This window comes from Podarcis pityusensis, assembly GCF_964106645.2.
Source record: "Podarcis pityusensis genome assembly, chromosome: 5".
Lineage (NCBI taxonomy): Eukaryota > Metazoa > Chordata > Lepidosauria > Squamata > Lacertidae > Podarcis > Podarcis pityusensis.
In genome coordinates, this window is record NC_138032.1 from 88455529 (window position 1) to 88471589 (window position 16061).

General features: G+C 45.4%; 1 protein-coding gene across 1 annotated transcript in view; it reads right to left on the minus strand.

The window, feature by feature from the left end:
* The window catches only part of SCD (stearoyl-CoA desaturase), a 28037-nt gene extending 13106 nt beyond the window's left edge, over positions 1-14931 (minus strand). Inside the window, exons 1-3 of the mRNA XM_081005681.1 lie at positions 14566-14931; positions 7704-7980; positions 967-1097 (exon numbers count right to left, since the gene is read on the minus strand). Of these exons, the coding sequence (XP_080861807.1) occupies positions 967-1097; positions 7704-7980; positions 14566-14592 (435 nt within the window). The 5' untranslated portion in view covers positions 14593-14931. The remainder of the gene's footprint in view (positions 1-966; positions 1098-7703; positions 7981-14565) is intronic.
* Positions 14932-16061: the final 1130 nt, after the last annotated feature.

Below are 16061 nucleotides of genomic sequence, written 5' to 3' on the forward strand. Positions count from 1 at the left end.
ACCTCGCTGGTTAATCCTAGTTAGTCCATGCAATCTTAGTTATTTGTTTTAATCTAAACCCTTTGTTTTGACAGATTATTGAGCTCTCATCTGATCTTTTTGTCATTGGGGGTGGCTTTTACCCTTTGAGTTAAAAAAATTCAAATGCAGTGGTACCTTGGTTCTCAAACGCCTTGGTTCCCAGACACCGAAAACCCGAAAAGAAGTGTTCCGGTTTTCGAACCTTTTTTGGAAACCAAACTGATGCAGCTGTCAGCTCTTGTTTCTGGGGCACCTGCACCTATCAGAAGCTGCGCCTTGGTTTTTGAACATTTCGGAAGTCAAACGGACTTCCGAAACAGATTAAGTTTGGCGCTTTTGTTTTTGCTCCTCATTTTGCGTTCCTCTTTTTGAGGCTTTTTCGGTTAATTTGTTTTCGTGACTGTGTGGAACCCAGTTCAGCTACTGATTGATTGATTGTGTGACTGCGGAGATGGATAAAAGCCCCCCATCCAATCAACGACCATCATCAGTGCGGGTAAGATTTTTTTTTAAAAAAAGTTATCATCTACAATACTGTCTTATTTAAAAGTACAGTACGTTGATGATTGTTTTCATTTTATGGGTCAATGGTCTCGTTAGACAGTAAAATTCTTGTTAAATTGCTGTTTTAGGGGTTGTTTTTAAAAGTCTGGAACGGATTAATCCGTTTTGCATTACTTTCTATGGGAAAGCTTGCCTTGGTTTTAGAACACTTTGGTTTTGGAACGGACTTCCAAAACAGATTAAGTTTGAGAACCAAAGTACCGCTGTACAGAAAAAGGGAAATGAAAGTTACTGGGGGAAAGGGAGGGGGATGAGATACCACTTTTTTTGTATGAAATTCCAAGTTAGCCAAACCGCAGGAGGCATGTAGTCTTGTCTTCCCTCCCCTCATGTATCCATGACCCTGGAATCTGGCCATGTTAATCATCTCATAATTCTTACCTGGAAAGCCATGGAGTTGATGATCGCCAAGAATATTCGGAGAGGCAGGCTGGCTTTGTAGGAACGGTGGCTCCAAAGGCGATGTGCTCCGGCTGTGATTCCCAGCCCACTCAAGACGAAGAGAACAAATACTGCGAACAAGAAAAGCAAGGGAGAGAGTGAATTTTGACTCTCTTGGGCGCAGGAATTTAATCCTAATTACTTACAATTTTTGTTTAATCCGCAAGAAAGAAGGGCCTTTCTGTTGGCTAGATTCAATTCTAATCCTTCTAACCTCTCTTGGGGTAGGCTTGCAGGTTTGGCAGAAGGAGATAGGATCTGCCCATGTGATGCCCACCTGGTGGAAACTCTAGCTCACATGGCCCTTAAATGTAAATTGTATGATGATCTCCGCCAACAATTTCTAGACCATCTATGTATTCCAACATGGAAACCAGAGACAGAGGTTATGCACAGGTGACCAGGAGCTCACCAAGACAGTCCTCTATTTGATTTTTTTTTGTCGCCAATGTATGCTACAGGATCCTGCCCTTGCTGGAAACCCACAGAGATGAGGCGGATTGCTTGCCTCTTCTGCCCCTTGGTGGGTGGCTGCGCCGCTGGGGTGGCGACGAGATTCCACTGGCCTATCTATTCTGAATGTATTCTGAATGTTCTTATGTGATGCCAATAAAGGTTACTTGACTTGACTTGAGAGAGTGAATTGGAAGAAGCCTACTTCAGCGTTATCCCACTGCAACTCACAAACATAAGTATTGCTAAAAAAAAAACAATAATAAGGTCTGGAGGAAATTCAAGGACTATTTGAATAAATATTGTAATATAAAAAAATTAGAAATTACTTGAAAGAAACAAAGAGGCCTAGGATTAAATTAAGTTATAATTAAAGAAATGGGATTTAGAATGTTAAGAAAAGTGAATAAGATGGACTATAATTGGAAATTGTTTTAGTTTAATAATGATATTGGAAAGCTGTTACTTTTAATTACAAGGAAACTCGGAAGGGAGGGATTTGAGGAAGTCAACCAAGATGTTTAAAAGGTTGGATTTGTGAAGAATTAATTAAGTTTGTTGTTATTGTTTATCTGTTTATTGTTCCCCCTTTCCCCCCTTTTTTCTTTTTCTTTTTCTGTTTTTTGTGTATCATTTTGCTTTGTGGTTTGTGCTATCACTGTGGAAAATCTAATAAAAAATATTAAAAAACCACAAAACAATAATAATACTCATTTGAAGGAAGAACCTGGAGTTCGATTTTTTAGAAAAACAGAAGGCAAAGAATTGCCATTCAGACAGGTTTCACCCAACACTGCAAATCTGTGTCTGAGCTTTTAGGGCATATCAAGAGATCCACTTCACAAACATCTGATTTCTTAATTGTTGTTAATTTTTGGCATACAAAAAGTATTTGTTGCATGAGATCCAAGCAGCTTTGGGCCGGAGACATCGCATATTTCCAGATCTAAATTATATCTTATTGATGGGGCAAATGCAATTATTTCCCAGCTAGCAAGGCTTTGCATCTGGCGTGTGAGTCATGAACCCCTCCTCAACAATACTTGTAATATCACGGTAGGTTAATTGCACAACTCCTGCATGCATCGCAAGTGCAGAGTTTATTAAAAGGAGGCAATAGCAGAAGTTCTAAAAAGATAAAGAGAGTCATTAAATGTTTATGGGCAGGTCTAGTGTTGCAAGTCTTGTGGAAGGAGCAACCAAGCCACAGATTAACCACAAAGCAAGTGCGCTATGGATAGATAAGTCAAGAACAACAGATTGTAAGCTCTGCTGAGCCAGCGGAGACTTCCTCTGTTACTAGATCAGCTCTCCTGCTTCTTTAGCTGCTCATGTGGAAAACAAAATTACCGTATTTTTTGCTCTATAAGACTCACTTTTTCCCTCCTAAAAAGTAAGGGGAAATGTGTGTGCGTCTTATGGAGAAAATGCAGGCTGCGCAGCTATTCCAGAAGCCAGAACAGCAAGAGGGATTGCTGCTTTCACTGCGCAGGGATCCCTCTTGTTGTTCTGGCTTCTGAGATTCAGAATATTTTATTTCTTGTTTTCCTCCTCTAAAAACTAGGTGCGTCTTGTGGTCTGGTGCGTCTTATAGAGCAAAAAATACGGTACCTATTTTTTAATGTAAATTGAAATGTATAGCCCACCTTTCTAGGAAAAAGGCACACTGGACATCTTTAAACTGAACAACTTCTTAAAACAACATAAATGGGAAATGTAAAGGGAGAACCAAACAGTCAGAAGAGGCAGAAACAGAAGAGCAAAAAGCCAAACTGAGAAAAAAGACCTTTTAAAACACCTACTGAAATAATACAGCTTTTGGTGCTTCCTTAAAAGCTGGCAACTAGTGGTTGGGGCTGGGGAGAGAAACCATAATTTGGCTGGCAGTGCCAATCCTGATATGGGAATCAATAGAAGACTGCATTTCAGCTTCTGAAAGCAGAGGATGCTCAGAAACCTGATCGCTCTGCTTGCAAAACCTGATCCTCTGCTGCGCATAGAAGTAGACAGCATGCATAGCTGTCGCAAGGGACTGTTATTGTGCTCAAGTCACTTTGGGCAGGAACAGCCTTACTGCATCGAGTGCTGAAAATTCCCCTGCTTCATAGAACCCTAGGTGTTAACTCTGCTCTGAATCAAATCACTAATTGCAGACCCTCCAAGTGTCCCTATTCTCCAGGGACAGGCCCGGATTTTCAGAAGCCGTCCCTGTTCCTGACTTGATCCTGGAATGTCCTGCTTTTCCTTAGGACACCCCTATTTTCGTTGGACAATTGTTGGGAGGGTATGGTACGATCTCCCTATTTTCACTGGAGAAATGTTGGAGGGTATAGAGTTATGTGCCCCTGAGCCAAGGAGATAAGTAACTATACAACCTTTAGAAGACCTCTGAAGGCACCCCTGCATAGGGAAGTTGTTTAATGTTCAATGTTTTATGTTTTTATATGTGTTGGAAGGTGCCCAGAATGACTGGTACAACCCAGTCACATGGGCGTGGTATAGTAGTAGTATTATTAAGGATTAGTAAAGGTAAAGGGACCCCTGACTGTTAAGTCGGGTAACGGACGACTCTGGGGTTGCGAGGAAGCTGGCGTTTGTCCGCAGACAGCTTCCGGGTCATGTGGCCAGCATGACTAAGCTGCTTCTGGCGAACCAGAACAGTGCACGGAAACGCCGTTTACCTTCCCACCGGAGCGGTACCTATTTATCTCCTTGCACTGGTGTGCTTTCGCACTGCTAGGTTGGCAGGAGCTGGGACAGAGCAAAGGGAGCTCACTCCATTGCGGGGATTCGAACCGCCGACTTTCCGATCGGCAAGCCCAAGAGGCTCAATGGTTTAGACCACAGCGCCACCCGCATCCCTTATTATGGAATAGGACGTCCCTATTTTCATCAGAGAAATGTTGGGTATGTGAGAGGGAAAGTCACCTCCCACCGTTTGTAGCAATGATATCGCTGCTAGTCTCCTAAATTGGCTGCTTGAAACGATGGCCTTGAAATGATGCTGAAGGATTGTTAACACAGTCAACCTAGAGGGATCAATTGTGAGGACAGACCGTATAACTAGCACATCTGAAACGCAGAAGGCAGTGCTGTTCTCGAAGCACAATGGCTTCTCAGGGGAAATGACCAAAACATTGTCTTTAAAATTGGGCTCCTTGTTCAGAACAAAGGGCCTTTGTGGGGACTCAGCTGATGCCGAATATTTCGGCTTCTATTGTGAAAAATCTGAGTCAGCTGGACCAAAATAAACAACAAGAAACAAAAACAGAACATTTATCCCTTGTTCCTTGTTTCCAGGCCTTTCATTTGGGGCCGCTTTAAGTTCTCAATATGTAACTTGGGGCAGCCCCACAGGTTCACCTGATTAGAAAGTGCAAATTGCCCCATTACGGCCCAATTCCAAACACCCTGGTTGATGGCTCCATACAGAGCAGTTTGCATATCAACTTTGGGCACAATCAGCGCTTGTAATCTGTTATCATTATTGCTGCCGGCGGCGTCAAATCACATTTTAAACATGGCAGTATAAAAAAGTATCTCCAAGGCTTTGTCTATAAAGAACTACATCTACCACAATAAAAAAGAGAAGATAATAAGCAGGGACCGGTTATTATGTACGGGTTATTATGTGTACTAATCAGTGCCCAGGAGCCAGTCCATTCTGCAGTATGTGAACAGTGAGGATCAGAGAGTAAAGGGGATAAAGTTCTTCCAGTTACCACAAATCAGACATTCATATCTTTCAGAATTCAGGCAATTCAAAGTGGGGTGGCATTTTGTGGTTCCTCAGCTGTTCTTTGCAGTGATGCAGCAAGGCGGATATTGGGACAAGGGCAAACAGGCTGAGGCCTGGAAGAGGCTATCTTGCCAGTTTCAGAATGTCACCTGATGTCAAATGTGTTTCCTCCCCCCTCCCCCCCAAAGGCTTTGTCATTGTGGCTATCAATGGGATTTTATAGCTGCCATAGGTTGAAACTACTGAGCTGAAATTTATTTGAATTTAAAACACTGGCTGGGTAAGTGGCTGAAATAGATTGTCCTCCTCCTGCATTAAAGGGATGGAGTTCCTGGAGTTTCTCCATTGTTATTTGTTTGTTTATGTACTGCATTTAGACTCCACCTTTCTTCAAAGGGCTCAAGGTGAAAGACAGGGTTTTCATCCACCAAATCTGCAACTCCATCTCACCCAGAATACATTTCCCATCTTTTCCATCTGAGATAGGAAGCAGACCAGTGGTCATTCTCAATCATCATTGAGAAGACCTTCAGGGTCATAAACAGGGCTCTCTTCCCCCAATCATACTTCAAGATGCCAGGCATTGATCTTAGGAACTTTTGTATGTTGCATTCCTACAAGGAGTGCATATTTCAGAAGGAAAGAACATTGAAAATAGCAGCGTTCTCAAAATGAGAGCATGGACGTTTCCCAGAAGGAATGTTAAGAGACACACCCCATAAATATTAGTTTCTCTGAAACTGCCCTTTGAAAGCATGCAACAGCATCCACTCTGAGGTGAAGAAGCACCCTTGGCTGGAATTGGCTACGTATCCCTATGAAGTCTAAACAAAGCAGCCTCTCTGCTAAAGCTTTCTAAAGAGCAGAGTTTCAAAAGGGATAAAAAGAAGAAACCCCAATGTTCACATTGTAGGGAGGAGAGTATTTATTTTGCTTCCTATGCTGTTTATTCACAAGTCACCCAAGAAGTGGCCATTTTAGAGGCGTGTGTGTGTGTGTGTGTGTGTGTGTGTGTGTGTATCATAGCTGTCAACTTTTCCCTTTTCTTGCAAGGAATCCTATTCGGAATAAGGGAATTTCCCTTAAAAAAGGGGAAATGTTGACAGCTATGGGGAGAGGGAGAGAGAGAGCCTTCTATGGCCTGAATCAGGTGTAGTGGTTGGTCTAATGCCCTCAAGTGGTAGCAATTTACTATTTGGTACGAGTTTATGGAGGCAAACCACTCAAAAAGTCCTTGTTTGCCCCATTGCTTTCGACAAGCATGGTGAAACGTTTGTTTTTCTAGTGGAAAATAGGATGTCGAAGAGTATTTCACGTTTCTTTTTAAGGGGATGGCATGGATGTCAGGATTTGAGTACAGTGGTACCTCGGGTTACAAACACCTCAGGTTACAAACACTTCAGGTTACAGATTCTGTTAACCCAGAAGTAGTACCTCGGGTTAAGAACTTTACCTCAGGATGAGAACAGAAATCGTGCAACAGAGGCATGGCGGCAGCAGGAGGCCCCATTAGCTAAAGTGGTACCTCAGGTTAAGAACGGTTTCAGGTTAAGAACGGACCTCTGGAACAAATTAAGTTCATAACCAGAGGTACCACTGTATTGGTTTTTGTTTATATCTTCAGTCCACTATTTGTCCATTTAATTAGGAACATATGCATAGCACATGGTCTCTTAGGACAGTTTAGCTGTGCACATGTTCAGCAGAGGGATGGAATCAAAAACAAAACTGCTTGCAATTCTACTGAGAAGGAATAGCCTTCCTGAAAGATTGATAACAGACCTGCTTTCATGCTGTGCGTTGTATTCAACTAAGTCATCCTCAGAAGTCACTCATCAACAAGATTAACTTTTGCATGTGACGTCTTAATACTTTAAAATTGCAAGCTGCCTTGGGTGTCTTGGCAGACATATAAATGCAATAAGTAAACTTAACAAATGAAGCCAGCTTAGGGTTCAGCGGGAGCACCAGATTGGCTCTGTTGGTGTGTTTGCACCACGCTGACCTCCCCAATGCTTCTCCTTCTCAGTAAGCAATAGTGACTCATCTGCCATGACCCTAACATAGTAACTCTGGTGAGCTGCCCCCAAGAGGGTTAACCGGCCCAGGTGTAAAGGGACTTTAAAAAAAAAAAATGCCTTTGCTTACAAAAATCAGCTTACTAAATATTTTTTTTAGAAGGAAAGGATGTGCATCTTATTGGCTATGAGGGCATTGGCAATCCAGATGGGCCTGCCTTGAGGAGGGAACTTAAGTGTGTGCTACAATATGCTTTTGAACTAATTAAAAAACAACAACCACAATGCTTCCCGATGGAGCCTGTTCCTGTGTTCACAGGTGGTAATTAATTCTCCCCGAGGCCCTCTGAGAGCAAGGCTGAACACGGCAATGATGAGAGGCAGATCCCATTGCGCAGGAGGTCAGAAAACAGAGCAAAACAAGCAGCCAATTCCTTCAGAGGGAAATCAACACGTTCTTTGCTTACCCCACACCAAGGTGGCAAACTGCGCTGTAGGGGTGAGCCAGACAGCTGCATACACGGCACTGAAATGGAGGAGGGACATGAGAATTATGTTCCTCCAGACGTATCTCTTCTGCGGCTTGGGGCCTTCTTTCTCACGATAGGTCTCATCGAAAACGTCATCCGTCATCTCTCTGTGAGGTCCGATGTCATCATGGGCGGAGTGGACCTTCTCCATGCTAGCTGCCCCATTCTGGGCCACGCGAGCGAAGGCAGTGGTGGTGGAGAAATCTGAGGGAATCTGGCACAAGCGGCAGAGAAAGGGAAACAAAAACCAAAGTCACAAAGAGAAGAATTGGAATCAAAGCTCTTGTTATGTTAGGCAAATCCACAGGCAGCTAAATGGCTCCTGGGCCCTGAGGCACGTTCAGGAAGATGGGCCATGTTGGGAAGCCACTGCTAATTGTTGCTTGTAATTATCATCATTTAAACAAGCTGGCAAAAAACCAAGGTATCGTGGCACACGGCCACTTCTTTTCTACACATAAGCAAGATGGCAACCTTCATTTAGTGCCCATCTCTGTGTGGCAGTTCTTTCAGACTAGTGACTGCCGTCATACAAGGAAACAGGCCAGCGGTAGCTATTCCCAATCAACCCATTTTGACCTTATGCAACTGTTCCAATAAAGCATCAGGTGATCAATGATATAACCCTCCCTCCCATAAACAACACAAAGCATTTATCTAAATTCCAGATCTTAATTCTTCCTAATTGCTGGCACTTCGATTGAAAGGACATTACATAGTTTGTTTCAGAAGTGACTCGCACTGTCACACCATCAGAAGGTTTCAAGAAAGGCGACATGACCTGATGAGAGACTCGTCGGAGAACAGAGGAGATCAGGAGACAGGCTCCAGCCGGGCGCAGCTGGCAGCAGGGAAGTCATTCTCCAATGTTGCCTCCTCCTCCGGACTGGCAAATAGCACTGAGATCCCGCCCACATGAGAAAATCACAATGCAAGCGGGAGCAGGCACTAAGATGGTGCAAAAAGCTACTCTTGAGACCTGCCATATACCGTAGTTTTCGCTCTATAAGACGCACCAGACCACAAGACGCACCCAGTTTTTGGAGGAGGAAAACAAGAAAAAAAAAATTCTGAATCTCAGAAGCCAGAACAGCAAGAGGGATCGCTGCGCAGTGAAAACAGCGATCCCTCTTGCTTTTCTGGCTTCTGGGATAGCTGCGCAGCCTGCGTTCGCTCCATAAGACGCACACACATTTCCCCTTACTTTTTAGAAGGGAAAAAGTGAGTCTTATAGAGCAAAAAATACGGTATTAAGCCTCTTCTCACAGCAATGGGTACCAGACCAGGAGCAGTGGCATGAAGCATTTGCCCTATCCCCAGAGGTGCCAGAGCTTACCACGAATTTTCCCCTTATTCTCTTAGGATGGCAACGGTGCCCACCAGAGAGGTGCCGGAGCTGAGCTCCGGTGAGCTCTGGCTGGGGGAAAAAAGCCCCGTATATAGCAAAGGGTGAGGACAGTAACCTTTTCTCATCTTGATTTTCATTCCTGTACAGTAAAGGTTCGCTATCTACGCTAGCATTTGATTGACATTGGAGTGAGAATGAGTTGAGAAATAAGACTTATTTGATATTGATTGATATCAGTCATATTGATATAGGAATGTATTAGATAAAATGTAAAGAAATATACAATAATAAGAGTACATTCATTTGTTAAAAAGGAATATACAACAGGATAGACAGGAAGTCGAGTGTGTTGGTATGTATATGATTTGGGGGGGATTTGTTTTTGTTTTTTCTCTTTGTTCTTTTTTTTGGGTTTGTTTCATTTTCTTTCTAGGTATATAAAATTTGTATATAATTTTTGTATACGTGTTGGAAATTATATTATAGTAAGTCCTGTAATGTAATATGACAACGTTTACCGATGTAATATAAGAATGTTAACAAATTCAAAAAATGCAAATTCAAAAAATAAATAAATGATTTTCATTCCTGGGATGTCTTGAGTCTCCTGACAGGTCATACTCAATGAAACTGTACCAGATTTCCCCTCCTTTTCCTAACCATGTTTATTCCTCTTCTAAAGCCTTCATAGCAACCAGAGAAGGGATGGTCAGTGTGGTGTCCTCTACATGTTTTGAACTCCAAATCCTATCAGCCCCAGCAATGGATGATGGGAGCTGTAGTTCAATAACATATCATGCCCCCTTATGATGACTTTAGCTGGAAGTCACCGTACGGTAGAAAGAAAATGGGCATGTTAAATTAGTCCAGTCAGCATCTGCATTAGATTTGAATTGTTTTTGTATATGAAATTAGTGTTTGTTTGTTGTTTGTTTGTCTATACAGTATATTGAAATCTTCGGCACAGAAGGAAATAACAGTCATCAATGGGGAAATGAAATGATCTGTTTGTTTGCTTTATAAATCATTCACTGGAGGGAAAAGCAGAGCACTTTGCAGCATTAATATATGAAGCTGTACAAGAAAGGCCACACCAAGAAAGTTGTGGAAAAATGTATTCTTAATTGCCTGCATTAGTATGATAGAAAAGAAAAAGTTTTCAGCTGGCATTTGAAAGGTGAGGCGATATGCAACATGCATAAAAATCATCAAAAGGTAAAATAAAAACAAAATTTAAAAGAAGCAAGGCCACACACACATAGAGAGAGCCCAAGGAAAAAATAAATAAGGAGCTGAAATAAAATTGTAAAGATAATCATGTCAAGCAAATAATTTAAGAGAATGTCTTCTGTTTGAGGTTTTTATTGCTAACAGCTTCGAGACAGGAAGCGATTCGTAAAGGGAAATACATCAGCCTGGCTTTCTTTAGACTACTCCAAAAAACAGCTCCACAGAGGTTCCTGGATAGTCTTTTGAGCTGGCTGTAATTATGTCTATTGCCTCTGACCGGTAGGGAGAGACAGAACAATGAAGGCATCAAAGGGGCTGGGACTGGCAGGAGGGCCCCTTCCCCCCCACACCCCATAAAATCTCTCCACCTCATCACCTCAGCCCAGAACCACAATGACTAATGTGCTCTCCTCACCCTCACCCCACAGCCACCTCCGCCAATCAAAGCAGCTTACACAGACTGTACCAAAACTACACACGAGGAGGACCCAGGAAGGTTGGCTCCTCCTGCTCCTCCTCAGCCCCTGGTTCCAAAAATAATAATAAGCCTGCAGTTAATTGCAGTGGCAGGTAAATGAACTGCTTGCCTCTAAGCGACCAGGTTTTCTCACTGCAAAAACTCATATAGGTGCTGGAAGGAGTCTCCCCACGGCTTCTGGCTTCTAAACCTGGCCTGGTGAGAGTGATTAGTATCAGGGACTGGTCTTAATCGTCATGCTTCAATCTCAAAGTTAGGCACGGTTCGGCTCATCCATTTCAGTGAAGCTGCAGGGTGATGAACGCTGTAATCCTGACACCCACTTCCCTGGGAGCAAGCCCCACTGAACCCACTAAGCTTACTTCTGAGAATAGAGGCGTGGGATGGCGCCCTTACGCAGCCTGGAAGCAACCCTGCTAACGCAGGGTCATAAGCTGCTTTTAGGGATTTCCCTTTTCTTTTTTTCTAAATATATCCCGAGGATTGGAATATATGCACGATTATATAAATAGGTATGCATTCTTTACAAGCGCACAGGAGAAACAAGAAATAGTACCCATGTGGAATATGAAACAGTACAACAACAACAACAACAACAACAACAAAAATATATTGTGTACATTGCAAAAAAGGGGAGGAAATTATTATTGTAGTCAATCAGACCTTAACCTAATATGGTATTTTTCTTTTTACAATCAAGCAGCGTGCAAATTTTGTGAAATGAATGACATAAAATAAATACAGTGGTACCTCAGATTACAAACACCTCAGGTTACAAACACTTTGGGTTACAAACTCCGCTAACCCGGAAGTAGTACCTCGGGTTAAGAACTTTGCCCCAGGATGAGAATGGAAATTGTGCGGCGGCGCAAGGCCCCATTAGCAAAAGCGCGCCTCAGGTTAAGAACGGTTTTGGGTTAAGAACGGACCTCTGGAACGAAATAAGTTCGTAACCTGAGGTACCACTGTAATATGTTTCTGGTCAGAATTCAAAGCATTGGGTGTGATCCATGAAAGGCTTGGGACATAGAAATCTGACGCAGCATTGCAGTAGCCCGGCATTAAGATCTTTGAGATGGGCTCTTTTTATCATCGTGACTTTGGAAACCATTCGGTGACACAGGAGAAGGCCTTCCCTGTGGTGGCACCCCAAATGTGGAATACCCTCTAACCCGAGTTATGTTTGGCACTCACTTGAGCTCAGTTACAGCATCAGCATAAGAGCTGGCTATTCTGCCAGGCTATTCACCACTGTTAACTCTGCAGCGCAACAGTGAGCAAATTAGACGCTCTGTGTTTCACAGCCGCGGTTATTGTTTTATCTGTTCTCATTTCGCTAACTGAATGATTGCTTCAGTTGCAGCCTCATTGGATTTGTGTGGGTGGCCCGTGTAATTTGGAGCCTTCAAAAAATCAGGGCTCAAGCTTGCCCAAGTAGACAGGCTTCCCTGTCACGCCTTAAGAGAGATGCCGGAGAAGCAGGGATGATGTAACAAAGGGGGAGGTGATGCAACAAGGAGTGACAGAAATGTGATGGAAGGGATAGTGTGCCCCCTCTCCCTCCTTGTGCAATGGTAACCACATAAGGGGAATAATAATAATAATAATAATAATAATAATGTTATTTATACACTGCCCATCTGGCTGGGTTTCCCCAGCCACTCTGGGCAGCTTCCAGCACATATAAAAACATACAGGAATGCCAAAGAAAGCTCATTGGAGAAGATCTACCCTTCCATTCCATCTGAGAGTCCAAAGGTTCCCACCTTTTTCTACAAACCAATTAACATTGTTATAGTATCAATGTGATGGTAAGTTGCAAGGGACACAATTTATAGCCAAAGTCAAACACTTCTTAAGTCCCATTCATTCTAATGGAGAATTTAAAAAGATCTAGGCTGCAATCCCGTGTAATGCACACATGGAAGGAAGGAAGGAAACCCCGCTGAACAATGTGAATCAACATTGTTTGATACAGAGAATCACTGAGACGGTAACTAGGCCTGCAGTCCTAACTACGTCTACAGAAAAGTCAGTACTGTACTGTAATTGCTTTAGGGGGTGTGAGATTGCAGTCTAATTTCTTGGGATTTGGAAACAGCTTTGAGCCTCTGGGACACGACGGGCTATTTCTAGCAAGAGAAATGAATAAGGAGAATTACTGCATTGAATATGAAATGAACACTGGAGTCGAGACTTCTTTTTTACGATGGTCCTGGAGAATACAGAATGAGTAACTCCTTTCCTTTTAACAGACCAGTTTGCATGGAGGAAAATTTAAAAAATAAGCAGCTTTTTGTGTTTCATTGAACTTTTGGTCAAATGTATTTCTATTAGCAGCAACGTTTATTAACAATATTGCCTGAGGGCATGTGAGACCACCACCTAAGGAGGTTTGGCTCCTGGATATTTGAAAGCCAGGGAACCAGATGTGCACTGTAGCAAGTTATGAGTAACATAAAAGATTGGCCACTCATGCAAGAACACGCTAGTATTATCACTTTCTTTCCTGGCATTGAGACAACACAGATGCTTAGCTTGTGTAGATCTGTGGCACCTATGCAGTCCCCCCCCCCCCCATCCGCCAAAGGCTGCCTGCCGTTTTTGACTGGACAGGTATTGTCAGCGGAAGAGGCTTTTGAGAATGACCTGGATGCTCTCTCAAGCATGCTAAAGGCGAGTTGGCAGCAGAAACCGCATTCCTAAAGGCCAGGTGGCCTCCCGGGAGTAACCTGCTCATTCTATAATCTTGCTAAAAGCCCTGGCAAGGATACCCTTTTCGCCGAAAGCTCTTCTGCCAAAGAGAAACTAACGTGCACGTTTCAATCCGGGGGCGCGTTGCAAAGGAGCTTGCTCGCAAGTAAATGCAAATTGAGACTGCAGCCTGTCATACTCGGAGCTGCAGCTGGGCTGCCAGGACCGCAGTGAGGCATCGGGTGAAAAAGAAGATCCAACCAGTGGCGCAGTCGTGGCTTGGAGAGACTGGGTTCTCTCCCTCCAACGCAGCGCATACGTGTTTACTCCCATGCAAACCCCACTGCCTTTAACAGGGTTTGCTCCCAGGAAAAGGCAAAGAAGGCTGCAGCCGGCAGCTTTCCCCACTGTCTCCATCACAAAGCCGCTGCCAATGGCCCGGCTAGTGACGCCCCCCTGCCTCGCTCCGCGGCGCGCATCGCCAGCGATTGCGCAGCGCCTCCGCCCCCTTGCGCACAGAAGCCGTTGCAAAAACCAGGTCGGGCTGTGGAAGGCCTGGCTGCAGGGCAAGACCTCGGCGCGGGGCTTGCATTATTCACACGAGAGGGACGACTTACCCTCTGGTTTAAGGAGGTGCGCGCAGGGAAAAGACCGGAATGCTTTTGGGTTGTTTTTTTAATGGACGTTTTTGCAGGGCCTTTTGACGCGGCCATCAAAGAAGAATGATAACACTAAAGGAAAGGGATGCTTGGGGAAATGGAGCTGCTCTGGGAAGCTGGAGGGGAAGGGAGAAGCAGGCAGGCAGGCAGGAAGGATGCTGATCCCCGGCTCTTGCCCAGGAAAGGATGAGGACCGGGCTTCCCAAGCCAGGGGGTCGGATGGAGAAGGAGCTGTCCACGCACCCCCATCCCGCGGGACAGGCAGCAACGACCTACCAAGGGGAATGGATGAGTCGTCATCCGCTCTGGGTTGCCTTGGGCAAGAGAAAGCGACTCACCATTTAAAAAAATAAAATAAAAATTATTAAGGAGGAGGAAGCGGCGCCTTACCTCCCCGTGGGCTAGTTGGGCAGGCATCGGAAGAGGGCTTTGTGCTGCTCTTCCTGCGGCGCGATGCTCTCTCGGCGATGCTCTTTCCCGGCTCCGCTGGTGCGCAGCTACCTCCAAGTCCCCACGCTCCTTTGGCTGCTGTGCGCGCTGGTGCGCAGCTATTTAAGTTGCCCGAGCCCTGAACGCGAGTAACCCCCCAGGAGGTGCCCGGTCTCTCTCTCTCCGGCCCTTTGTTTGCACGGCGACGATGTCCAGAGGCGCACCACGGAGCGATCAGGGTCCGTCCACTCTGCGCAACTCCGCCGAAAAGGATGCCTTGACGGGTCCGGTGGCGCCGCTTAAGTGGAGCGCAGCTGGGCGCAGAGGCGATCAGGAGGCTGGTACCTTGGCACTTGGAGAGAGCCTCCCATTGGTCGCCGGCACTTTGGTGCCACCTCGCTGCGCGCTCCGCATTGGCTGCCCGCAATCTGCTGTTGGACGGCGCCGTTGGCCGCGGAGGGACTCCGTTGCATGCATGGCCCTCGCATGGCCAGCCGGGTGCGCAGCCGGCGCGTCAGCCGGGACTTTCCCCTTAGCAGCTGATGCGCCGCCGGGGAGAGGGAGAGGTTAGGAGGGAAAGGGGGCGTGCGCGCGCGCGCCCGAGAGGCTTACGCCGCTCCCGGAACCGGGAAGGCAATGACCGACAGTGACCTCCGCCGGCAAAGTGGGTCACGAGGTCCTCCCTTCTGTGGGGCGGTGCAGACCCCGAGCTCGCTCCCCACGCGTTTGGAGCTCACCGGCGCAGCCCAGCGAGGCGTTGGCAAGCAGGCGCCGGGGTCCGCAGCCCTTGGCGCGTTGGAAGTGCCCTGCACAGGCGTGCCAACTTGAATTATAATATGGGGTGGGAGGCAGGCAATCCCTGTCCCGCATAATCAATCACAAGACGTGGTGCGCACCATTTGAATGTCCATCAGGGGTCATGTTGGGGGGCAGGCATTTGTTGGAGTGGGGAGAATCTCAGATTTGTCTTGATTTGTATTGGTTGGGGGGGCAACTGCCCCCATACCACCACCCCCGCGTAGCAAGGATTTATGTTGGGGGGGGCAGAACCTCAGTTACTTAAGTAGTTTTATTTTATTGCCTACACCCATGTCAGGAGGGCCAACTTGAATAAAATATTGGAGAAGCAGGTAAGCCCCTCCCCACATAATCAGTCACATGACACACACACCGTTTGAATGGCAATGCCCATATTGCAGCCCCCCCCCCATATTTTATGGCGGGGGAGGGACATTGTCCGCTAGGAGTTAGGCTGGCAGTATGTTCTGAAAATGGGACTCACCAAGAAACGTCCAAAAATCTTAGCACACTCCGATGCACCCAGTGACATCTTTTTGCATGGGCAGAAGGATGCAATTCCTGTGGTTGCCACACATTGAAGCTGAGCAATTGGGCCAAAGGCGCCTCTATGTGTCCCTTGTCATGTCCCTTGCTGCTATTAGGGAGGGGAATTTAGA